At 47.5% G+C, this 26,290-nt stretch overlaps 1 protein-coding gene across 2 annotated transcripts; it reads right to left on the bottom strand.

The window, feature by feature from the left end:
* Positions 1 to 539: 539 nt before the first annotated feature.
* On the bottom strand, positions 540 to 25,931 carry SP2 (Sp2 transcription factor). Of its 2 annotated transcripts, XM_061143845.1 has the most exons (8): positions 25,818 to 25,900; positions 24,171 to 24,283; positions 11,926 to 12,002; positions 10,137 to 11,111; positions 7,361 to 7,673; positions 6,045 to 6,219; positions 5,633 to 5,826; positions 540 to 1,787 (listed from the first exon to the last, which is right to left on the bottom strand). In XM_061143845.1, exons 3-8 carry the CDS (start codon positions 11,986 to 11,988, stop codon positions 1,687 to 1,689), a joined length of 1,821 nt encoding a protein of 606 aa, XP_060999828.1. In that variant the 5' UTR covers positions 11,989 to 12,002; positions 24,171 to 24,283; positions 25,818 to 25,900; the 3' UTR covers positions 540 to 1,686. The 2 variants fall into 2 exon arrangements, with proteins under 2 accessions (XP_060999828.1, XP_060999827.1); XM_061143844.1 differs by lacking the exon at positions 24,171 to 24,283 and having other exon boundaries at positions 25,818 to 25,931.
* Positions 25,932 to 26,290: the final 359 nt, after the last annotated feature.

Below are 26,290 nucleotides of genomic sequence, written 5' to 3' on the forward strand. Positions count from 1 at the left end.
CCCCCCTCCCCAGGGTTCTCTCTTGAGCTGGGTTCTGGCCTGGCCCTCCACCCTGGGAAGGGGTCTTGGGGAATTGTTTTCTCCAGATTCTTTAGCCTTCTGCAAGTGACTGAGGTGAAGTCCTTTCGGGTTTCTCTCCCAAGCTTCTTATTAACGGGTTTGGAGGCCAAAGCCCTCCTCCAGGGGTTGGAGAGTTGAGTGGAGGAATTCACTTGCTGGTAAGGAAGGCAAGGCATTGCTGTTGACTTGAGTCTGTGGACAGAGCCTGCCTGCTTTGATCTGGGCAAAACCAGGCAAAACAAAGCAAAAACTCCTGCACCAAGCCCAGCCCTCTAGAGTCCCACCAGGTGTTCTGGGGGCTTGTGCCAACGCCAGGTCCGTGTGGCTGAGGCCCTTTCTGGGCTGTGGCCTGGATTTGCCAAGGTCAGAAGGGCAAGGCCCCACCCTGGTCCCAGTGTGGATTGCTCTGAAGAGACCAGCGCTCCCTTCTCAGGATTCCCTGCTACAAGGGAAAAGACAAAGGAAGCTGCATTGCCAAGTTGCAGATTTTGCCTCAGGCAACTAAATTTATTAGCAAGAAAAAATTTTTGTCAGCCCAGCGCTGACCAACAAAGTACATCGTTAATAAAGGATAACAAATCTGTCACTTAATTCATAAAACATACCTCAAGCAGTTACAACTAAAAATAAAGTTGGATTTTTGTTTTAATTTAAAAGCCTCAAAAATAACAAGCAATATGTTTTTAAACATGTAGTAGACACAATTGTCTATTATACAATATACACTGTACACATGGAGGGCTTGGGCTGGTCGGGGTGGGTGAGATGATGAGGAGAGGGATGAGGTTCAGGATGGGAAGGTGTTTTATCTGAATCCAGATTTGGGTTGAAATGCTGTGTCATTTAGAAAAGAGAATTGCTAAAGTGAGAAAAAAAATTCATATGCTCATCATTGCCCCCCAGAAACCCTAAACTAAAAGCAGGCATGGGGGAGGTGAGTAACAAGGACAGGAAGAAGGGAGCAATTAAATAAACTTCTTTAAAGCACACACAATACACAGTGTTCATCATTGGAAGTAGAGTATAAGGCAACGTTCTCCATAGAAAAAGAGGGGAATCAGGGAGTGGGTGGGTAGCTTTACTTTTTAAATAGAAAGTTGGAATGTGCTGGAGGAGAGTCGGGGTGGGGTGGGGCGTGTGGAGTGGAGGCGGACTGGCTGCCAGTGGAGCCCTGGGGGCAGGACCCTGGGCGTCTGGGCGTCCGGGCGTCCTCGATGGCCGAGGGGGCCAGGGAGGTGGAGGAGAGGGAGGGGGCATGGCACGATGCGACTCCGGCAGTGTTGTGGGGAGGGGGCTCACTTCGCTCCTCGACGGAGTGAAATTCATGTTTTTCCTTTGGAAATAAGGGTTCCCACTCGTCCTGGTTTAGAACGTCTCATTGGGCATGGCCAGTGTCCATGGTTTGGGCAGGCCAGGAGCTTGTGGTGAGAGGGGAGGGCCAGGGCGGAGCCAGGGGGCTTCAGAAGGAGGTGCATATGGGGGCAGCAGAGCCCCTTCCTGTGGGGACAGTTGCACAACAGGAAGGGGGTCGAGGCGGGCCCATGAAGCGTGGGCCTCCTTTCTGCCAGAGGCCCAGGCAGGACACGGGCAGGTCTGCGTCTGTGGGGCCTCCTGCCTCAGTTGGCCTTACAAGTTCTTCGTGACCAGGTGGGTCTTATAATGCTTGGTGAGGTGGTCACTCCTCATGAAGCGCTTCTGACACTGGGCACACTCGAAGCGTTTGTCCCCTGGGAAGAGGAGATGCCTGTCACTCACAGATATGTGTCCCTCTGCTGAACCCCGTCTCAAAGTCCTCCCCCTCACAGAAGCCCTCTCCCCTCTGACCTGCCAGCCTGAGGACTAACAGCCCGAATCACACCCACCCACCGGGGCTGGGTTAGCTACTGTTCTGAGTATTTACTCCGAGGCTACAAGGGTGGGTGAGACCTGCCCCTCACACTGGCCTCATGTCCCAGGCCCAGGCCACGTGTCTGCTCACTGGGAGCATCTGCCAGAATAGCAGTTTTCAAAGCATGTGCTGTGGACCACTGGAGGCAGCCAGCACAATCTTAGGTGATACATGGATGAACATTTTTCTACCTTATAGTTTTATATTTATACAGTACATTATATTATATATAATGTATATTATATTATACATTATATTTTTATAATTATATATAATATAATGTTATATTATATATATATAATGTATATTATATTATACATTATATTTTTATAATTATATATAATATAATGTTATATTATATATATATAATATATAATATTATATATAATATAATATAATTATATTATATTATAATGTATATTATATATAATGTATATTTATACAGTACATTAAAACACTTAGCTGTGGTCTCATGCCTGTGATGTGAAAAGTAATCCTTCACTGAACATAAAAGAGTAAAAAGAGTGAAATGATTTAAGGAAAACCATTTGTTAAATAACAGTAGGAAAGTTGGGAGCCAGAGGGCCTGTGTTTGAACCAGCTCCGCCAGTCACTGGCTATGTGACCCTGCCCCCTCTCCATGCCTCAGAAGATGGGCATAATCATAGTACTGTTCCCACAGAGTCGTATGGAAATTAAATTGTTAATGAGTAAAATGTCTACGAGATTGCAAGACTGAACATCGACATCTTAGGAATCAGTGAACTAAAATGGATGGGAATGGGCCAATTTAATTCAGATGACCAATTCCTTAGAAGAAATAGAGCAGCCCTCATAGTCTACAAAAGAGCCCGAAATGCAGTACTCGGGTGCAACCTCAAAAACAATAGAATGATCTCAGTTTGTTTCAAAGGTAAACCATTCAACATCACAGTAATCCAGTCTATGCCCCAACCACTGATGCTGAAGAAGCTGAAGCTGACCAGTTCTATAAAGACCTACAACACCTTCCAGAACTAACACCAAAAAAAGATCTCCTTTTCAGTACAGGGGTGGAATATAAAAGTAGGAAGTCAAGAGCGACCTGGACTACAGGCAAGTTTGGCCTTCCAGTACAAAATTAAGCAGGGCAAAGGCTAACAGAGTTTTGTCAAGAGAACACACTGGTCATAGGAAAATACCCTTTTCCAACAACCCAAGAGACAACTCTATACATGGACATCACCAGATGGTCAACACCAAAATCAGATTGATTATATATTCTGTGTAAACAAACATAGAAAAGCTCTATACAGTCAGTAAAAACAAGACCTGGAGCTGCCTGTGGCTCAGATCATGAGCTCCTTATTGCAAAATTCAGGCTTAAATTGAAGAAAGTAGGGTAAACCACTAAGCCATTCAAGTATGACCTAAATCAAATCCCTTGTGATTATACAGCGGAGGTGATGAATAGATTCAAGGGGTTAGATCTGGTAGACAGAGTGCTTAAAGGACTATGGACGGAGGTTTGTAACACTGTACAGGAGGTGGTGACCAAAACCATCCCCAAGAAAAAGAAATGTAAGAAGGCAAAATGGTTGTCTGAGGAGGCTTTACAAATAGCTGAGGAAAGAAGAGAAGCAAAAGGCAAGGGAGAAAGGGAAAGGTAGACCCAACTTAATGCAGAGTTGTAGTGAATAGCAAGGAGAGATAAGAAGGCCTTCTTAAATGAACAATGCAAAGAAATAGAGGAAAACAACAGAATGGAAAAGACTAGAGATCTCTTCAGGAAAACTGGAGATATCAAGGGAACATTTCATGCAAGGATGGGCATGATAAAAGACAGAAACAGTAAGGATCTAATAGAAGCAGACAAGATTAAGAAGAGGTGGCATGAATACACAGAAGAACTATACAAAAAAGATCTTAATGACCCTGATAACCATGATGGTTTGATCTTTCACCTAGAGCCAGATATCCTGGAGTCTGAAATTAAATGGGCCTCAGGAAGCATGACTACAAACAAAGCTAGTGAAAATGATGGACTTCCAGGTCTGAGGAGTTATTTAAAATCTTAGAAAATAATGCTGTTCAAGTGCTGCAGTCAATACTTCAGTAAATTTGGAAAACTAGGCAGTGGCCACAGGACTGGAAAAAGTCAGTTTTCATTCCAATCCCAAAGAAGGGCAATGCCAAAGAATGTTCAAACTATGTACACTTGGGCTTATTTCACATGCTAGCAAGGTTATGCTCAAAATCCTTCAACAATATGTGAACTAAGAACTTCTAGATGTACAACCTGAGTTTAGAAAAGGCAGAGGAATCAGAGATCAAACTGCCAACCTTTGCTGGATCATAGAGAAAGGGAATTAAAAAAAAAAATCTATTTCTGCTTCACTGACTATACTCCTTTGACTGTGTGGATCACAACAAACTGGAAAATTCTGAAAAAGATAATACCAGACCATCTCACCTGTCTCCTGAGAAACCTGTATGTGGGTCAAGAAGCAACAATTAGAACTAGACATGGAACAACTGACTGGGTTCAAAATTGGGAAAGAAGTACAACAAGGCTGTATATTGCCATCCTAGTTATTTAACTTACATGCAGAGTACATCAAATGAAATACTGGGCTGGATGAATCACAAGCTGGAATCAAGATTGCTAGGAGAAATACCAACATCAGATATGCAGATGATACCACTATAATGGCAGAAAGTGAAGAGAAACTAAAGAGCCTCTTGATGAGGGTAAAAGAGGAGAGTGAAAAAGCTGGCTTAAAACTCAACATTAAAAAAACACCAAGATCATGGCATCCGGTCCCATCACTTCTTGGCAAATAGAAGGGGAAAAAGTGGAAGCAGTGACAGATTTTATTTTCTTGAGCTCTAAAGTCACTGCAAACGGTGGCTGCAGCCATGAAATTAAGACACTTGCTGCTTGGAAAGAAACCTAGACAGCATATTAAAAAGCACAGACATCACTTTGCCAACAAGCGTCCATCTAGTCAAAGCTATCCTTTTTCCAGGAGTCATGAGAGAGTTGGACTATAAAGAAGGCTGAATGCCGAAAAATTGATGCTTTCAAATTGTGGTGCTGGAGAAGACTCTTAAGAGTCCCTTGGACTGCAAGGAGATCAAATCAGTCAGCCCTAAAGGAAATCAACCCTGAATACAGGAAGGACTGATGCTGAAACTCCAATATTTTGGCCACCTGACGTGCAGTGCCAGCTCATTGGAAAAGACCCTGATGTTGGGAAAAATAGAAGACAAAAGGAGAAGAGGGTAATAGAGGATGGGATGGTTAGATAGCATCACCGACTCAATGGACATGAATCTGAGCAAACTCCTGGAGAGAGTGGAGGACAGAGGAGCCTGGTGTGCTGTAGTCCATGGGGCTGCAAAGAGTCGGACATGACTTAGAGACTGAACAACAACGTGCTTGGCACAGTGCTTGTTAAATAACTGTGCAGCTGTGGCAGAAGTCATCAAGGCCATGTCGTGCAAGTGTCCTCACTGTGGGAAACACTGTAGAAAAGGAAAGGCTTATGAGAACCTCCCGGTAGGCCTGCGCCGGAGAAGAAAGTCTGTGCCCTGCGCTCAGTGTGGCTGGCAGTACCGTGGCCAGGCCAGGAATCTCCATGTCACTGGTGGGAAGCTGACATGGGGGTGGGCTGGAGGGCGCTGCAGGGGAGGGAAGCAGACCTGTGTGGGTGCGGGCATGCCGCTGGAGCTCGTCGCTCCGTGTGAACCTCTTGCCACAGAAGAACCAGTTGCAGACAAAGGGCCGCTCGCCAGTGTGCAGGCGCACGTGAGCCCGCAGCAGGGACGTCTTGCGGAAAGTCTTGCCGCAGTCAGGGATGTGGCATACGTGCTTCTTCTTGCCCTGCTCTCCAGACCTGGGAAGTGGGTTGAGGGTAGGGTAGAGGAACAAGCAGAGAGAGCGGGAGGTAGAGACGGGGCAGGACAGGGTGGAGAGAGGACGTGGGGTCAGCACAGGAAGGGGAGGAGGCCAGGTGGCAGGAACCGCTGCCCCATCCCGTCTCTGTGTCCCAGGGAGGGCTTGGGGAACAGGGCACATGCTGGGCTGGCCACTTGGCCAGTTGCCTCGAATTACCTCTTGTCCCCATCCTTGCAGTTGGGACACGTGCAGGCCATGCGGCGCCGCTTCTCCCCAGGCTGGGCCTCTCCAGCCAGGGCCTGTTCCATCTGCAGCTGGATCTGGGTGGGGCTCAGCCCACTGATGGTCAGGTTGTTCCCAGAAACATTCTGCACAGTCAGCTGCTGTTGTCCTGTGGGGAGGACGCAGACAGAGTTCATGGTGAGGAAGCCCAAGGGGGCAGAGGAAGGAGCCTGACCCCTGTCTGCCCTCCTGCACAGGGTGAGGTTGAGAGTCATAGTGGCTAACAGTTTTCAGCCTGCTATGTGCCAGATACCATTTTAGAGATCTTAAATGTATTTAACGCATTTAAGTTTCATAAGCCCATGAAATAGGTACTGTCATCCCCCTTTTACAGATGAAGAAACTGAGGTTCACAGTCACACAGCCAGAACTTGTAGAACTTGGATCTGAACCCAGGTCGTCAACTTCAGAGTCAATGCCCAGAACCACTATGCTCCACAGGCTAAAGTCACTTCCAGACACTGCCCATCTGGGTCTTATCTTGAAATGCTTTCCCAGAATCTCCTCCAGCTTTAGGTAGGTCCTTGTGAGACACCAACTCTGCTCCCAGAAAAGCATCCAGGAATTATTATTCATAGAGGGAGAGACAGTGCTTTGCGCTCTGGAATAAATCAAGTCCCCTGGGACCTGCACAAAGCCATCAAAGCAGGGGAGTGCCTGCAGGCGGACTCCTCCCAGCTGCTAAACCAAAGGCGTAAAGTGCCCGAAATTCATTTAAGGATGAAGAGAGGAGATTCGGACAGATTCCACTACTCTGAAAAGTGCCCTTCACCCAGCTAAGGAATGCAATGCACCATTTTTGCTCGGTAACTAGTGTTTGATTATCTGCAAGGTGGTTTTCATACTGAAGATATTACTAAATATTTTGCCACTGAACTGAGTGCCATACAAGCCAGTCTTGCTGCCAAAGGTTCCCTTCTCTTCTATCAACCTTAAGTCAAGACTTTCTTAAGAAGCCTTCAAGTACCTTTACCCAGAGCCTCCCTTGAACATGTCTTTGGTCTGCACCAAACTATTTTGTATGCATATGTTAGTTGGAAAGTTTTCCTGAGTGTATCTTATGCTCTCCATCATATTCAAGGTCTTTAGCTGTCAGGAAGGGCCAATATGTGTCTTAAACTATCTTACAAAGCTGCTCTAAGGACCAAGGGAACATGCTTTTAAGCTGGAAGGGACCAGGCAAACGTCAGGCCTATGTGTGGGACGCACAAGCACACTGCCCACACCCCGGCCCAGGGGACTCCCCTCACCGCCAGTGTTGGTGATGGTGACGGGCACGCCCTGGACCTGGACACCGTTGATGTTGATGGTTTGCATGGCCTGGGCGGCCGCTGCCAGCTGTGCTGCGTTCAGGCTGATGATGCTCCCCGCAGGAGCAATCTTTGGCAGGGGTCGCTCTTTCCGGAGAATTGCCGCCGAGTGCTTTTTGCTGGTCCCACTCAGATGGGCAGCACGGGACGTGGGGCTACTACACGTGGTGGTGGAGGCAGTCGCAGCTGTTGCCGGGGGGCTGTCCTGGACAAGGACCGTCTGTACCTCACCAGAAGGCGTACGGATATAGACCTGGGAGGGGCCAGAGAGAAAAAGTCAGTGCCCCCTGAGAGTCCTGGCGCCTGCCACCTTTCAGTGCAACGCCATCTCCCTGCCCCAAGGAAGAAACGGGGACCTCTTTGTCCACTCAAGCCTTCTCCAACTAGCCCAGACCTACATTTGCCCGCTGCTGATGCCCAACAAACAGGGCTGATGGCGTCCCTGTACTAAGCTGACAGATGTTATCTGCTGATTTGAAACAAAACAGTTTACTTAGCATAGAAAAATATAATGCCAAATCTCCGAACTGAAGAATTAGAAGGCAGCTAAATGATGATCTCACAAAAGACGCACTGTGAATGCTCAGTGAACAAATGAAAACAGGCTTTAGGAGATCCTTTTGCCACAAAGGAATCTCTGGGGCAAGTGGTGAGACCTGAATGGAGTCTCTGAGTTAAAAGTTAGTGTGCTTCCTTGCTAGTTTTCTATGCTTGAGGGTTGTGCTGTTGTTATATAGAATGTCCTTCTTGTGTATGAGAATTATACACTTTCTATAAAACATTCGGGAGTAACAGGGGCAAGATGACAACTTATACTCAAATGATTTGTTAAAAAAAATTCTGCTATGATTTTGGTTGGAGTTATTATTTTTTTTTTGATTGGGATTATTTTTTGATCCTTGAATTATTTAGGACCATATTTCTCAGTGAAAAGCAAACACACCTCATGTTATGTATTATTTAAGTATACATCTCATCCTCAATTTTCTGGTATGTGCCTGCCCCTTTTGCAAATCATTGCTATTTTCTGCATATCTGAAATTTCTGTTACTAGAACATTTTCTTTCTCACAATATAGAGCAGAGTCCAACACACTTTTTCTCTAAAGGGAAGATAATACATATTTTAGGCTACGCAGGTCTTGAGGTCTCTGTCTTAACAGTGAATAACCACAAAAATTGGCCAGATGTAACCTCAGGACTGAGGACTGAGGACATCTCTCATAGAGAGTACAGTACATTTTTAAAAACATGCCTATCCTTTGACCCACTGTTAGGAATTTAGTGATAAGACTGAAATTAGCCTAGAAGATCCATAGTTAATAGCTGGGTTTTAGCTGGATAACAGACAGTACCTCAGGAAATGTACCATCATTAAAACATAACGTTGTAGCACTAAATCTTTCTGCACATGTATTCTTACTTCCTTAGGAGGACCCGATTTTAAGCCCTGCCTCCATCAGTCTCAAGACCCGGGACCTTAGGGAAGAGAGGGAGGCACCTGAGGGCTGCAGCACCTGAGCAGTATTGCCTCAGGTCTTCACCATCAAGGTAGGTCTGATAAGGGAGGCTCACACGTGCTATAACAAATTACACTGATTCATAGAAAGCCACTTGGCAGTGTGCAATATACCAGAAGGGAGGAGGCACTTGAGGGCAGGCCTCAGATTTCCTCCCCAGGGTGCTTCTCCCCTGAACAACTCCCTACTGTCATCACTCACCCTGATGCCCTGGTTCTCTCTACAGACAGCTGGATTATAAATTCCTCCATGGCAGGAGCTGGTTTTTTATATTCAAAAAGAAATCCTTATACAATTTTAAGTGTAGCCCCTGCCACACATAACACACAGTGAGCCAGGGTGGAATAAGGGGAAAAAAATATGGGTCTGAAATCTGAGTTGAATCCTGGCTCTTTGGGTTGAATCCAGTTATTTCTGCCCTATTAGATCTGGATATTAATAATTTCCCTGAGTTTCAGGTTCTCCACCTGCAACATGGGCCTAATCTCTGGCTTTTACTAAATTTACACAAAGTATAAATGCTGCCCTGCAGAGCCACATAAATTTGAATATTACAGCCCCCTAATAAATGTCAAAAGTAAGTTCCTGTTTAGGTCAGCATCACAGATGGATCTATCCTAAATGTTCCTGCTATAAAGCTAGGGAGGGGTGCCTCTTCTGAACTTTTGTCATTAACAATGATCAGCATTTTTCTCATTAGTTTTCTTACTTTTTATCAAATTCTATGGTTCTGACTAGAATTTTTTCACTCTTACTATCATTCTGAGTACATAGTTCTAGAATAAAAAAAATAAAATTTTTGCGGCATGTGGGATCTTAGTTCCCCTAACCAGGCGTTAGACCTGTGCCCCCTGCGACGGAAGCAGAGTCCTAACCACTGGATTGCCGGGGGAAGTCCCTGAACTTTACCTATCTGCCACCTACTCATCACCTTACCAAAAGACTCCCCTAAAGGACGTTTTCAAAATATAGGTATATATGCATGTTGTACCTGATTTCTAAAGATAAGCAGTATGTGGCCCTACGATCTGGCAGAAATGGGCCCTTACTACCCATCCCAAACGATCCTGACTCCCAACTCTGAGGTCAGATGGGAAGATGCATCAGCATCACCTAGGCAGGCAAGCCAAGTGGAACGGAGCATCAGCCGTTTCTAGCCGAGGAGAGGGGAGCGCTGTGGAAAGGTGAGCGTGGTACCTGAGTAGGTGACGGCTCAGCAGCCTGGATCTGGAAGTTCTGGGAGGGCTTCTGGGGGACGGTGGGGAGTGTGGCGGACGCTGCCTGCACCACCCGCAGGGCCTGCTGTGGAATCTGCACCACCTGCTGCTGCTCAGCCTTGGGGGGCACCACCTGGACCTGCTGGACCACGGCTGGCTGGCCCCCGCCGGGGCTCTGAACAATGAGCAGGTTGTTTCCAGCTTGGATGATGTTGTCCGCAGTGGTCTCGATCAGCACCGTCTCCACCTGCTCGGCCACGGCCACAGGGGGCTGGGCAGCAGGAAGACTCTTCTTCCTGGCTTTCTTGTTAGTCTTAGACAGCGGGGCAGGGGGGCTCTCCGTGAGGAGCTGAGTGGTGGCCCCGGGGTCGCTGGTGTTCACGAGGTTGTTGACAGGCAGAGTAAGGGTAACATTGCCGCCGCCACCTGTCAGCTTCACCACATTGGCCCCGCTCTGTGCCGGAGTGGTGGTCGTACTCGACTTCTGGACAGGGGCTGGCTTGATGGGGACAGGCTTGTGACTGGACGGGGATGGGGTGATGATGGCTTGGTTGGTGCCAGGGATGATCTGGATCTGGTTGGTAAGACTGGGCTGCACCTGGATGGTCTGAGGACTGCTGGCCTGGATCTGAGGGACCGCCTGGTACTGGATACTGGTGTTCGATCGGGTCCCTTTGTTGACCACGGTGGGGTTCTGGATAGCAAACACCAGCTGCCCCCCAGGGTAGGAGGTGCTCAGCTGTGACCCCTGAATCTGAAGTATGTTTCCCTTGGAGGACAAGATTCCAAAACTATTCTTGCCGGGGCTGAGAGGGAGAGGGGCGGGTTTGATAGGGACGAGTTTCCGTGGAGTGGGCTGGGGGGGAGCAGGAGGCGTCACCGCAGCTTCAACAGCTGGAGGACCAATTTTGCTACATGTCGCGGCAAGCAGCGCTAAGGGAGATGGCTGGGAGTCCTGCAAAACACCAGGAGAAGACCAAGAGTGAGACGTGAGGCCTGCTGCCCAGCCACCCCGCCCTTTAGGATCCTCTCCTCCTGGCAGGCTCCTCCCCACCTGACGAGTGGGGTGCCAGCATCCTTCCCCTGCAGTTGTCCCCATCTCCCCATCCCCAGTGGTTTCTCCACTGAGAAATTAGCGGAGAAAAGGTAGGAAGTATCCTTCTCAGGAACTCCCCAGAAGTACCCCTTGGCAGGGTGAACTAGCAACATGAGCTGACCTCTTACTCCCTGGGCCTAATGGTGTCTAATGGGGACCTGGAATCACCCTCAGCTTGTAGACGGAGCTCCGTTAGCCTCAACCCCACCCCAGCGATAAAGGATCCTTGAGTCATCAAGTGAGGAAGAACTGAGGAAGGGAAGGAGGGAAAGACAAACGGAGGGGGGCAGGAGGAATGAACCCTTTGTAAAAGGGTTTTCCAGTGCTTGGGACATGACATTTTCGATGGAGGAGGGCTGCTCTTTCGAAGCTACAAGGAAAGAGCTGCTGGGGTGCAGGGACAGTCTCTGTTTTCCTTGTATGGTCAGTGGGGTCTGGTGGAAGGACCTTGAGTTGCATCCTGCTTTCTCCCCTGACTCAATTGTTGCACCTTAGATGAGCTGCCTTGGTTTCTTAGGTCAGAAAAAGTGAAAACCTGAACCCTCCCTGGTCTCATAGCCTTGGGGAGTTACAGTGAGCCAGCACAGAGCTTCAGTTGTGGTTTCATGCCAGCTTCAGCAAGTCGTTCCGGGCTGATGCAGCCCCCAACCCCCAGAGCCCACTGCCCACTCGCCTGGGTGGTAGAGGCGGCAGGCTGCAGGTAGTCACTGGGACTGACAGCGGCAGTGGCAGCCATGCTGGTCTGTGGATCTGTTGAAAGAAAAGCGATGGAGTAACACCCATGATGCTTGAAAAGAACCCACGTCCCCTGGCCTCAGATTTTCTTTTTGCCTCTACTGGCCGTTGCTTCCCCATGAGAGGTTGATGACCTTTCCCCACACTACCCTACTCAAGGTTAGCAACCCTACAGAGACCTTCTCTCTTTCTCAGACTTAGCCATCCAGGCTGTGAGGACAGCTGGTCAGGCCTCCACTGGGCTGTCTTCCAACCATCAAAAAGTCTAGAATAACGTAAAGGTACCGAGACCATGAAAACACGAGCTTCAGTAACTAAGCAGTGCCACCTAATGGAGCCCCTACACGGTCGGCATGGGTGTCCCCGCTCCCAGCTATTCCTGTAGCTCTGACAAGGGCTTCTGCGGGCTTCTGCTCACTCCTGCTGGAACCAGATGCCAAGCCAGTCGGAGAGGAGCATCGCTGAGCTGGGATCTCTGACAAGGAGGACACACCCACTCCATGTAAAAGTCTAGATCGCTTTATGCTCAGCCTTTACCACATGAACACAATGGCCTAGGTATCGAGCTATATATATATATATATATATATATATATATATATATATATAGAGAGAGAGAGAGAGAGAGAGAGCACGCGTGCACATGAGTAATTATTTTAAATGAATTTATGGTTTTACACAGAATGATAGGCATGGCCCCATAGTATCACCGAGACTAGGAGAGTTAATAACTGAATGTAATGAGAATGAAATATCATAAATCCTACTTTTTCTTAAATGTGTATGTAATTCTATATATGAAATGTAGCAGGAAAAAAATCTATTAAAAAAAAAAAGGCTACAATGTTAAAGCCATTATCTCCTGGTGGTAGATTTTTGCTTCACTTAAAGAATTTTTCCCATTTTTATGTATATTCTCATTTTCCCCACAAAGAATATACTCTACTATACTTTCGTTTTAAATAAAGGAAAATAAAGAACGTTGAGGAAGTAATGAAGGAATCTCTACTCTGAACTTAGGTCTGATCGAAAAGAAACTGAAGACAAGTAAAGTGGAAATCAGGGGAATTTGAGACTCAAAGCCATCTTATAGTTTATAGACCACAAGGAAAAGAGGACCATGCAGAGTCAGACTTGTATATACCTCAGACCTTTGGAAAGCAGGTTTCAGGAAGTACAGAAACAAGAAGGGCATCACTCAGAGATGGGGAGAGGCAGAATGGCTCAGGCCTTGAGCCCCTGGAACCACTCATAGTTTGGCTGGTCTCTGGCTTCTCTTTGGGAGAATGATGCTTAAATGGGAAAAGGTAAAGAAAAGGTAAAGTGGGAACTGCAGCCCAGGACACGTTAGTAAGCAGGCTTCTCAATGCCTTAAACGGTTTCCGGGCCCCGAGGCCACGTGAGCCGCACTCCACGGTAGGCAGAGACTTTGCAGCAAACTATGTGAGGAGCCAGAAGGCAGCTCTGGGCAGATAGCACAGGTGGATCCTGAAATATCACAGACACTGATCCTCAGCAAAACCCTGAAACAAATAGCTGAACAGCGCTACAATTACTCAGGTAAGGAAGGCAGTGATCTCAAGGAATAAGCATGGGGTTGCTAAAACCGAGTCATGCTGAACAAACCTGTTTCTTTTTTATGGGGCTTTGGATAGCTACACTGAGAGAACAGTATACAAAAGCTCACTGTGTATCAACAGGGCATTTGACTGAAATGGTCATAGTATTCTTATGAACAAGAAGGGAAAGAACCACACGCAGGATGATAGTCTAGTTTGGGGGCTAAGCTGAACATGCCTCCACCTAAGTGCTGAGATCCAGTCTGTCCTGAGCAAGGTGCTGCTGTGAGGTCAACCAGGGTCTCCTGCTAGAGGTGGGTCTCCCGACCGGGTCGGCAGGGTTCCCCTCGGAGGCTCATGCTTTCTCTAGCAGAATGTTTTATTCTTGTGTTTTCACTGCGATGATCATCTTTTAAAGATGAACATACACTGGGACTTCCCTGATGGTAGAGTGGTTAAGATTTCGCAGTTCCGCTGCAGAGGGCATGAGTCTGACCCCTAGTCAGGGCTAGGATCACACATTGACTCGTGAAGCAGCCAAAAAAGAACATGTAACTACAGATTACTGAGTAACTGCTGCTTCACCAAGATTTGCACGTTTCTGGGCCTCTGTGAGTGTGTACAACTGTATTGGTACCAAGTGGCACCACTCTTAACTACATGGGCTTAAGACAACTTAATTCTGCACATGTAATTCATGGCACATTTGTGCAAAGTGAGGGATGATGGCTCTTCAGAAGCCTGGGAGGACCACGCTGCTGGACAATAGACGCTGCAGGGTGGGTGTGCAGAACTCAAGGAGCCAGGGTGTCAAATCTGTGCTGAACGTATACTGATAGCAGCGATTTAGGTTTAGTCAACTTTTCCCCCCACCAAATGAGGCTGTTGATTATATTGGCTTTTCTTTGGTTAATTAATTTTATAGGAACTACATCTATGAACTGATAAAACAGATTGAGGTGTATACATAATTAAGTTGCAGCCTTACAGTGAAAACAACCTAAGTTGACTGAAAAAAACATCTTCCCTTTAGAGCAGTGTTCAAACTATTTAGACCATGAACCACAATCATAAAAACAATTTACATCAAGAGCCAGTATATGCACATACACCCCCACATACTTCCCTGTCCCGTGCTCATGCAAGAAGAATTTCCTGAAATAAAATTTGCCCTTGCTACATGTGATCCGCTTTGATATTTTTCTACCCTATTTCATTTTTTTTAATGCCAGTTGTGACTCACTAAATTGGTTTTGTGCCCTACAGGCTGGAAACATGGCTTCAAAGCAGTCTATCCACCACCCAAGTTAGGGAAACCATGCAAAGACCTAGAAGGCATTTTAACTTTATGAATGTCACAAAACTGAGGACTGTAAACACAATGGGTGTCTGTACTAGGGTTCAAAGAGAACTTAAAAAACCCGGTATGTGCAGTGCTTAAGAGCATGAGGCTCCAGACCAAAATGCGCATTCATACTGTGGGACAGCTGGGGCATTCCTCTCCTAGCCTCAGCACACCACCTGTAAAACAGAGGTAATGTCATCCTGACACGATTCTAGGAGGCATCAGTAATGAACAATATTGAGCCTAGAGTGGGTAATCAATAAATGGTGGTTTAAACTTTGAAGCTGAGTAAACACTGCATTTGAGTTAAGAAGAAAAAAAAAAAAAAATCACATGCATATAGGACAGGAAGACAGAGCTTAATCGTGTTTCTCATGTGAAAAAGCCCCAGTGGTTTTGACTCAAAGTTAAATGGGAAGCAATAGAACCTAGATGTGGTTGCCAAAAAAGCTACTGCAATCTTGGACTGCATTTCCAAAAGTTCAGTCATAGAAGAAAATAACAGTGCTCGTCTGCTCTGTACGGGGCCCCGCCTGGAGTGTCAGGTTCCGTCCTGAGGGATGTTTTGAAAGAGGGACTTTCAAGTGGAGCTTGAGGGCAGCTGTGGTGGTGACCAGGACACCAGAGCAGCAATATCCACCAGGACATTTATTCCACATGTGTACTGCATGAGAAGAACCAAGACTGTGGGGTGGAAATTTCAGTTTACTAGAAGGGAGAACTTTCAAATGATGGGATCAGTTGCCTCCTGAGGAAATGTTCTCCCTTCTCTGGAGTCATTTAGCCAGAGGTGGGGTGTGTGTCCCTCTGGTGGGGTGGGAAGGTGGATGAAATGATCTGATCTGAGAATTTAAATTTTTTTATAATCCTCAAAACTCACTGCCGATAAAAACACAGGATAAGTTAGTTGCTGGCAGGGCTGGGAAGGGCAGGCAGGGGCTCTTCCAGGAGGCTCCCTGGGCTCAGGTTCACTTAGCTAAAAATGGTGAGTGACTCTCCCTCTGACATCCCCTGTTATGAAACAGGAGGACACCAGAAAAGGATAGAGTGCAAACAAAATGACAACTGGCCCAGTGCTTATTCACCTCCCTTTCCCATCTCTCTCCCTCTGCGGTTATTAGCACCCTGGACTCAAAGTGTCTAGAGATTTGGCTGGGCTGAGTGGCTTTTCAGTTAGGAAGTTATAGCAGAGTCCTGATGCCAGCGCAGGCTGAGGGTGTTCCCCCTGCACCATCTTGGTTGGTTTCATTTTCCTCCCTGGCCAGCCCCTGAAATATTCCTCTAGATCTCAAACCACTGGCTTCTCTCCTAGAGTCTCGCAGAGCTTTGTGGCTCCCGGGCTGTGGAGCTGGGCAGCCAAAATGGAGACTCATCTCCCTGCCACTGCAGAATGACATCCTGGGATTACCCATGAAAGGGGAAAGACACATTTCCAGCTGGTGTTTGGAAATGAACAGTGGTTAAGAAGTGATACAGATGCATAACTGCAGGACTAGAGTCAAAGGTACTTTAGAACCTCATTAATTTGGAACCTTATGTTTAAAATGTGTAATCTGGACATAAATTGTGCTTAACTTTCCCTTCATACTTTGAAAGCTAGGCTAACTAGTGTATGAAGCCTGCAAAGGGACTCTTAAGGCACCGTTAGGGAACTGTTTCACACCACTGCCACTTTCAATTGCACCATTTGCTTTAAACAGCAGTTTATAGCTGTTCACTGAAACCTACTTTAGCAACACTGGTAAGTGACACTGTTGCATATTCTTGGAAGAAAAGGCTGCATTTCCTTCAGAGTGCTATCATTCAGACTTTCATTAATTTGGGTTGGCTAAAACTTTCCCACCAGCTCCCTGGCTCATGAAGTTTTCTGGTGATTTGCTATACCAGCAATTGCAGCTCTTTTAGGCCTCAAGGAAAATTTCCAAGGCTGTCACACAAGGCTTCCAGGCAGGGGTTGGGGGGTGTTGAGTGCCTGACCGGTCCACCCTTGATTTTCCTTTTCCCTATACTGGAAGCCAACTTAATTCCAATTTAAAACTGGGAGTGTCCCAGATCTGGATGAACAAATGATGGTTCATCTCCACCTCCATCCCTCCAGCTGTAGCTTCCTCACTCTTTGGCCAAACTTAGTGGAAAAGCTGCCAGCATCCTGCTGTCCCCCTCCCCTCTCACCTGCTCACTTGGACTTTCACCCCAGGTCTCTGATGATACTGCACTTGCCAGGTCACAAGGGCCCTCCTCACTGTTAAATCCAAAGGACCCCCGACCCTTTGACCATTCCCTCCTTTTGATCCCCCCAGATTTTCTACCTCTCCAGCCACCTCTTCCCTTTGTGGGCTCCTTTTGCCACTCCTTCGATACGGATGTTCTTCACTATCATCTTTCCCACCCAACACCCATTCCAGGAGTGACTGTGCCCACTCACATGGCTTCAAGTACCTTCCCCAGGCTGATGAGTCCCAGGTCTATGAATGGCCTACACATCTCCCCTCTGAGTGGAGGACTAGTAGCTCCAGCCCTCTGTGGGCTGTTCACCTGGGTTGGCCGCAGAACTGCCAATGCCGAGCTGTTACCTGGGCCAGTTCTCTCCCCGGCCTGCTCATCCCCAGTCACCACGGGCCTCCTTCCAGATTCCTGAAGAGCCTCCATCTCTTCCCTGTTCTCATCCCTGCCCTGTCCTTGCTCAGAACTCTTTCTTTTCTCTTCACTAGCTAACACGACTCACCCTTCAGGTCTCAGGCTGTTCCCCCCACCCACCCACCTAAGAGCCCACTATGTAAAAGGCATGTTATTTCCTCGGAGAGGCCTTCCAGGAGCCTTGAGATGAGGTTAACTCCTCTGGTAACTAACCACGCATTAAATCATCATGGGCTTAATGTCTCTCTTCCACACACGGAAGTCAGGGAGCTCAGGTCTGTTTTCACTGCTGAGCCACTACATCAAGCCTATTACACAGTACAGTAACACCAGCACCTGAAGGCTGAATGAATAATAAATATTTCTGATTAAACCAGCCCCTCTTCTGGTACTTCCAATCACAACGAAACCAGAGCTCCATCCTCATCACCACCCAATCATCAAGTCCTCCTGGGTCTGCCTCCTAAATACGAACCTCTCTCCATCTGCCTTATGCTAGTTAACCACCTTCAGCTCAGCCCGAAATACAGCCCAAAGCCTGCATGATGGCTCCCTAACCTCCGGCCTAGCCACCTCTCATCCAGCCTCCACAATCTTGTCGGAAGAATCTTTTAAAATGTAAATTCACTCAACTACTCTCCCAGATTAAATCCTTCAACAGTTTAGGGCAAAACAAGCTACCCCTCCCGGACCAGCCACCGCCCCCCCCCCCCCCAAACTTTCCTACTTTATCTCTTGCCCTTTCAACTCTCTCTACAAACATTTCAGTTTTTTCCATTTCAGGAACTACAACACATCCTCTCACTTGGAGGCTAAGCACACACTCTCCCATTTGTCTGGCCAACTCCAGTCCTTCTTCAGAGCTCATCTGTAACTCTCCTGATGTCTGGGGCAAGTGCCACTGCTCTGTGCCAGTGTATATGCACCATGGCACCCTTCGTAGAACTCTCCCCCGACAACAGGGCAGGGAGCGCAGCTCGCTCTTTCCATAGGCTGGCTCAGGGAGCACCACGTAACAGGAAGAGGCTTCAGACGGGACCCTGGAGCCCTGGCCATCAGACTGGGGGGTTGTTCCACTAGTCTTTCACTTGAGAATACTACTCTTGAGCCAGGGGATGAGAGAGAAGGGAAACAAAGAAACACCACAACTGAGAAAGAACTTCGCTCAAACTCCACAGCCAGGCCTTGGGGGTACTTGGATTTTATTGTGTCATGGGGTCTTACCACCCTAACTATGGCTTTCTTGGCTGTCTGCTATGCTGTTTCCCCTAGAGGAATTTCACTCTGCGCAAACAGTTCTTCTGTTGGCTATTTTGGTCAGCTCAGCTGGGCCTGAAGCCAGCACAACAGTTCCTAAGCCCAGTCTTTTCCAGTTGCCTAGCCTGGAAGAATTCAGAGCTGGTAAGGGAAAGACTAAACCATAGCTGGTTTTAGGAAACTAAGTTGGACCTCAAAGGGAGCTGACAATGGACTGAGACAGAGAAAGGATCAAGAAAGACTCTAAAATACTCTGAGCAAAAATCCAACAATTAGAATAATCATATAAAAGAGATCCATAACAGTAGAAGGAATTTCACTGATTTTCATGAAAAGAGAATAGTTCCAGGTGTGGCTAATGCCAGAGGAAAGTAGACTGCAGATCCTGTCTCCACCCACTTATTGAGCCCTCTAGTCTTCTTCCAATTTTGACCTCAGCCTCAGCCACAATTTCATCAGAAGATTCCCTTTATCAGCCAAGATCCATTATTTCTCTCCTTATCGAATAAAACTCCTTGCAAGAATCACTCATACTTGCTGTCCCTCATTGCTCTCCTTCCAGTCTTTCTTGAACCTGTTCCAGCCAGGTTGCCCCCTCCCATCCACACCACAAAAATCACCCCCATGACCAGGGACCTCCACATTGCCAAGTTGGATGGTTCTTAGATCTAGGCTTGTGTTATCTGACAGATGGCCCCTCTTCCTCCTTGAAATACCATCATCACTTGGCTTGCAGGGTGGCCTTTTACCCCTCTAGCTGCTGCTTCTAAGACTCCTTTGCTGGGTCTGTCTCTCAAATTCTAAATGTCTGCTCCAGGGCTCAGTCTTAGGTCCTGTTTTTTTTTTTTTTCCTGTCTACACCTGTTTGTGGGGGGATTTCATCTAGTCTCCTAGCTTTAGAAACCAATAATATATATGGATTCATACAGACCTAGTCCGGGCTTCCCTGGTGGCCCAGTGCTAAAGAATCTGCCTGGAATGCAGGAGACACAGGTTCGATCATTGAGTTGGAAAGATCCCTTGGAGAAGAATATGGCAACCCACTCCAGTATTCTTGCCTGGAAAATCCCATGGACAGAGGAATCTGATGGGCTACACAGTCCACGGGATTGCAAGAGTCAGACACAACTTAGTGACTAAACCACCACAGTCATGATGACTCCTAAACATATCTTCAGACTTGTATATCTTGACTGCCTAATGTTATCTCCACTTGGATGTACTACTGGTAAGCAACTCAAACCTGCTCTAGCCCCAAAGAGGGCTGCTGTTATCTCCCTAATTCTGTGTCTCCTTCAAACTTCCCCAGGGCAGTGAATGGAACTCCACCTTTTCAGCTATTCAGCCCTAAAACCTTGGGAGGCATCCTTGATCCTTCTTTTTTCCACTCTGTGTTAGTTGCTCAGCCCTGTTGGACTCTTTTTTGTCCCCATGGACTATAGCCTGCCAGGCTTCTCTGTCCATGGAATTTTCCAGGCAAGAATACTGGAATGGGTAGCCATTCCCTTCTCTAGGGGATCTTCCTGACCCAGGGACTGAACCGGGTCTCTGCATTGCAGGCAGATTCTTTACTGTCTTAGTCACTAGGGAAGCCCACTCTTGACAAGCCCACTTGTCAAGAAACACTTGAGCTCTATCTTCAAAATATATACAGAATCTGACTGCATTCACAACCACTTCTTTTTATCACCCAGGTTCAGGTCCCCATCATCTCTCGCTTGAATAACTGTGAAAGTCTCCTAGCTGGGCTTCTGACTTTGTCCCTGCTGGTTTTATTCTCAAACCAGCATCCAGAGATCCATCAATGCAATCCTGTTACTCCTCTGCTCAGAGTCCCTAATACATCCTATGTCCCAGTCAAATTAAGAGTCAAAGTCCACACCATGACACATAAGGGCTCTATGTGACCTCTCTGACTTAACGGTCACTCTCCCTCACTCACCGCTTAGGCCATGCTGGCCTCCCTGCTATTCCAGTACATGCCAGCTAGGGCCCCTCTTCAGGCCCTTTGTACTTACTGTTCTCTCTACTTGAGTTCTCACCCCCACCCCCATCTCCCCTCCCCAGATTGTTGCTGTTTAGTCGCTAGGTCATGTCCGACTCTTGACGACCCCATGGACTCCCCAGATTAAGCCTGGCTCAATCCCTCCCCTCCCTCCTTCAGGGTTTTCTCAAACTCCCTTCTCTGACAACCCTATGTAAACCATACCCCTCAATGTTCTCCTGTCCTCCATTCAGTTTTCCCCTTAGCACTTCTTATTGTCTGATATCTACTAGTAACTTAATGTCTTCTACCAGATGTACCTTCCTTACCTACTGGCACACAGTAGATGCTTCATATGTATATTTGTTGAGTGGATGAATGAATGAATCCTAGAGGCTGCGGAGCAGGACAGCGTGAGTAGAATTTTAGAACCAAAGGAGAAAACCCACAGATCTGCATATCCTGGCACTAGGTGCTGGCATCCACTCACCAGGTCAGCTCAGCCGATCCAATCCCAGAAGGAACTCAACCCTGCCGGTCACCTCACATGGGGACAAGAGTCTGTGTGTAGACCAGCACAGTCGAGTCTTTCTCCTGGACAGAAACCTCAGACACGCACCTCATCACCACACACCAGGTGCTGCATCTCAATGCCTCTTTCAATGAACAGGTACTGGGGAGAAATTCTTTCCCAAGTGAGTTAAGACGATGCAGGTCCCTGTTGTCTGAATACCTCTTATCTGTCTCCACCCTGCATCTCTCTCCTGAAAACGTGACCGTGTTATCACTGGCTAGTTCACATCCTATCAGACTGGAAGGGACCCTAGAGAAGTGAGTGGGGACACGGGACAGCCAGAAGGGGATGGTGAGAAACAGTCCCAGGAAATGGTACAAAATACTGGGCCTCAGAACTCTGCCAAAAACAGAAAAGAAGACAGCAAGACACACTTTTTCCCCTCTAAAGAGTATTATTATGTACAAACTTTATGTACATGCTTTCTCTGTTTTGACACATTTGTGAGTCACTCTGCACATTCATCTGGGACACAAGTGGTTGAAGTGAGTGGTGACTTCATTTCCCCTGGGACAAGAGGCTCACCATTTATTCTTCTGATGGCTGAGAAATGTTTTGGTCTGTTCTGAGGCTAGTCTGAGAAGACTTCCAGTTAGACACTGGCTGGGGGCAGAAATATTCCACATCCAATCACACAGCCCTGCCTGCCGTCTCTTCCTCCCTACTTACACCCTCTGAAAGGCGGCTTTGTGGTTCCACCGAATCCCCTAGGAGAGACAACAAACACCCCACAGAGGAAGCTCTAGAGAGAGGACATTTGGGAGTGTGCGGGCCAGTGCCTGCTGCTCCCTGAGCCGTTTTCACTGCATGGCTGAGATGAAGAGACCACCTAACAGCTTCAGTCATGGTTTGGGGACAGATGCATCCAGTGAGGTGGGGCTTCTGGCTAAAGACAGCATGCAGTGCTGATGCTGAAACAAACTGTAGCTCAGGGAAATGAGACGGGCAAAGGGAACATTCAGTTGGGTTTGCAAACACCTTCTTCCTGTGGCAAACAGCTCTGACATCTCAACGTTGCTTGGAGTTGCTCACAGAGGGTAAACTGAGAAGCAGCAAAACTGAGTACTTTGTTCTTTGTACTCCTCGGCTCCCGAGCAGCACTCATCTCCCAAGAGCAGGCCAGCTTGAAGGTCAAGCTGATGAGAAGCAACCCCCCAGGCCAGTGGGGGCCTCAGAATATCCAGGAAGAGTGTAAACTAGATGAGCAATGGAAGTGGCAGTGTCCCCAAGCTGCCAGAGCTGATTCGGCTTGCTTCTGGGCTCTCTTCTCACCTTGAGTGAGGCAATACAAAAACCCGTTTTCCATTTCAGAATCCTGTCAACTGGAACAAATCCACCAGTGGGAGCATCTCCACAAGGGCAATCTCTAACCTCTTTCCTACTCAAACAGATAGTGCCTTTGAATTAGTACTGCCCCAAGTTTTTACCTTCTTCATTCATCTTTCCACCCAGCTTCAACAGACAACTGACAAACTGACAGCAAAGTGAGACCTCCCCACCCTGAGGTCTCCAAGAGAATGCTGCTAGCCAAGGAAAGATCTGATAACCGAGGAAATAGTTCTTAACAAAGAAAAGTGACTTTGAACTATGTTTCAGAAATACAAAGATCTAAGTGTTGACTCTGTGTAGAAAGGAATAAAGAAAAAGTTCTTTTCCCTTCCTTCAATAGAAGGAAGTCACTCGAGGAGATGCATGTGAATTCAAAACAAAAGCAAATCAAAAACAAAAAAGCATCAACAAATGCATTCCATAATGATGTCCACTTCTCAGCCCATCTTGGCTTCCAGCCCAGCTGGTTTAGAACTTGCTGGGAAGACATTCACAAATCCAGTTAAGCTGCTCAAAGGGAAACTCCAGATATAACACCCAATACACTAATAAGAAAATACTAGAGCGCCTCCAAATAGATTTTGCTGTAAGTCTGCAGCTCACGAATTTTCAGATTGGACAATGTAATCATTTAAACTCAGAAGTGCTCACATCTCTACGTTTTCTGATACTCTATGCACCCTTTAAAGCAGTTCTCTGCACCTTTCATTCTGTGGCCACTGTCTATCTCCTGCAAAATAATTCCTAAATTTTTCAATCTCTGTACATAAAGCTTCCAATTTGTGTGTTGACAGAGAACAAAGGAGGTATCGTTACATCTTAGAAGAATGTTACACTTCATCATAGAAATGGGGGTGAACAAGGTCTATAAGATTGCTAAACCCAAGCCAACACTAGGGTCTACTGGTTAGCTGCAACTTAAATGTTTTCAAAAAGGCCTTGGTTGGGCAATCCTTGCATAAAGCAAGCTTGTGAATGATCACATACCTATAGCGAAAGCAAGTGTTTGGGCTACAAGAGACTGTACAACTTCTCCAAAAGGCTACTCTTCACCAACAGAAGAACGCAATTTCAAGGCCAAAGATATCAAAATGAATTGTCCTCTCTGCTGTTACACCAGGAGGTTCCTTTACCCAGACATTTGCCAGAATCTTCTTAACGCTTCTTCTCTCCTCTGACAGGCCTGCAGAGGCCCAAACTTAATAGAATCTGAGAGAAAAGAGCCCATTGGTCTATAAGAAGCCAAATAGTGAGGCCAAACTCTTTCTCTTGGCATCAGTTCTCTCTGCAGAGCTGTGAAGTGACATTCCAATGATGAACTAACTCTACTTGGGTCTCCTTGGCAAAGAGACCATGTCTTTACAAGCCTAGCCCAGGGGGTTCATAATTATGTCAGACCAGTTTTTTTTTTTTTTTTTTTCCTCATTGTTGTTGCTTTTAAACAAAGAGGTTAAGCCTCTGTACAACCTAGTGGAAGAACCAGAATTAGAAAACTTACCAATCGCCCCAGCCAATGAGAATCCATTTCCAACAGGTATTAAGGCCTGTTAGAAGCCACTGGAACACTGACATCATCAGCCCAATTGATAGGTTGTCTGACATATTCGCCCCCTTCATCGCACACAAGAATTTAAAACAAAACAAGACACTGCAGTTATATTCATTATTGCAGACAAGACGTTTCTTTATCTAAATTACTCCTATGGTGCGGATTCTACCATCATTCCCTTCAAAGCCTCTCTATGAGCTGGCCAACACCCTAAATGTTCTAGCCTGAAAAATCTTATCCAAATACCAACTCAACACTTAGTCCTCCACTATCATACTTAATGCCTTCTGAGGTACAGCATGCAAGTTTAGTGCATGCCAGTGTACTGCCCAACAGTCATCACTCTTCTATCTGCAATGAAACCCGTGTAATGGGTGACCATGGGTCAATTCACTGTTTAAAGCAGATTTACCAGCTCCTCCCTCCCTTTCTCTAAGAAAGCAACAAATAAGTGAGCAAGAAGTAGTCTCAGAAGAAGAGACAAACTTCGGGACAATATGCACTGAGAAAAGCCAGACTGAGTCCCCCTGGATCAAGTTAATTAAGAAACAATTAAACATGACAGTATCTTGGAATCAAAACCAAGGAATGCCTTGAGGACAGGTTTCTCAGTTGCCCAGAGGAGAAGACACAATTACTTTTCATCTAAAATTAGAAAGCCACTCGGAACATAAGCCAAGAAGCACGGGTAGGAAGGAGGCTGAGAATCATAAGTTAGCAATGGGAATGGAGGTGGGGTGGAGGAAGAAAGTAAATATCCATTTTGTTTTACTTCTTCTGTCATTCATCATCACGGCCTTTGGGATTCGGCAGTTCCACCCTCCCCACTCCCATGGGATGTCAGGTAACAGGCTGGGAGCTGTGTCCACAAGTTCTTAAAAGTCTCAAAATTCTGCTAAGCGCTGGCAGATATCTAGCTGGAAGCTCAAAGATGCAAGTGAAAATATTAAAAGGTTTGTGCCCACTCCTCAGTCCAAGGCGAGAGGTCATCTACTTAGGGAGCGCCCTCGTGTCCTGACACTACCTCTCGACTGTCTACCCAGAGAACTAAGTTGGCTTCCACGCCCATCAGTGTCCATATGTTGGAGCCGTCGGAATTTAAAGTATTCCCCAGCCCCTCTCTGCAGTCGGGAGAACACTGAATCGCTGGTGGGCACCTAGAGTCAGAATGCAAGAGGGTCCCGGAACACAGGACAAGCGCACAGGGAGCCGACCGCCTCCTCAGAGCAGACCCAGGCAACGTCCCCGGGCCGGGAAACACTCAGGTGGGTCGGCGACCAGGCAGACGAGGTGCCAGGTTTGCCCTGGGTGCCCGCTCCTCTCGCCAGCCCCCGGAAGCGCCTCCCTCCCGCCTAGCGGGCTCCGAGGGGGCGGGGAGTCGAACGCCCCCTTCCGGGTGCCTCCGCCTGGCTGGCCAGCCCCGCTCCTCCTCCGGGCGGGAATCCTCCCTCCCCGCCCCTACCGGAGCCGGGCCCCGGCGCCAGGTCCGGCCCCAGGGGGGAGCCCCCAGTCCCGGCTCCCTCTCCCTGCGGCCTCTGCCCGTCTTCCCGACCCTTGAGAGCCGGGAAGACCCCGCCGGCAGCGGTCAGGACCCACCGCTCATTACGACATCTTCCTCCCTGGCCTCCGCCGCCTCCGCCGCCACCGAGAGCCTGACACCGCCCGCCTAGCACCCGCCAATCCCGGAGCCCGCCACCGCCCGAGCGACGGCAGCGTTCACCAATAAGAGCTCGGTACATTGGGGACCGACAGCACTATCAACCAATCAAAGAGAGGCATCTAGAGCGACGTTGGCTTGGCCAATAGACCTGTGAAATGTCACTGATGGACGGTAGAGGGCACCAACCGGAAGCTTACTGAAGAGTGAACGACATGTTCGCTAGCCAACTGAAGGGAGGCAAAGTCCCACCTACCAGGTGGTTGATGGACAGCAACAGGAAGCTAGATGGGGAGGGGCTTAGCTAAGGAGTGGTTTTGTATTGGTCGTGGTTGACCTTCCACCCACCTCTAATCCAGAAGATGAGTGATAGATCTGCCCTAAAGCCAATCAAAAGTCCTCAGGGTGAGGC

The sequence above is a fragment of the Dama dama genome, chromosome 5 (assembly GCF_033118175.1).
Source record: "Dama dama isolate Ldn47 chromosome 5, ASM3311817v1, whole genome shotgun sequence".
Lineage (NCBI taxonomy): Eukaryota > Metazoa > Chordata > Mammalia > Artiodactyla > Cervidae > Dama > Dama dama.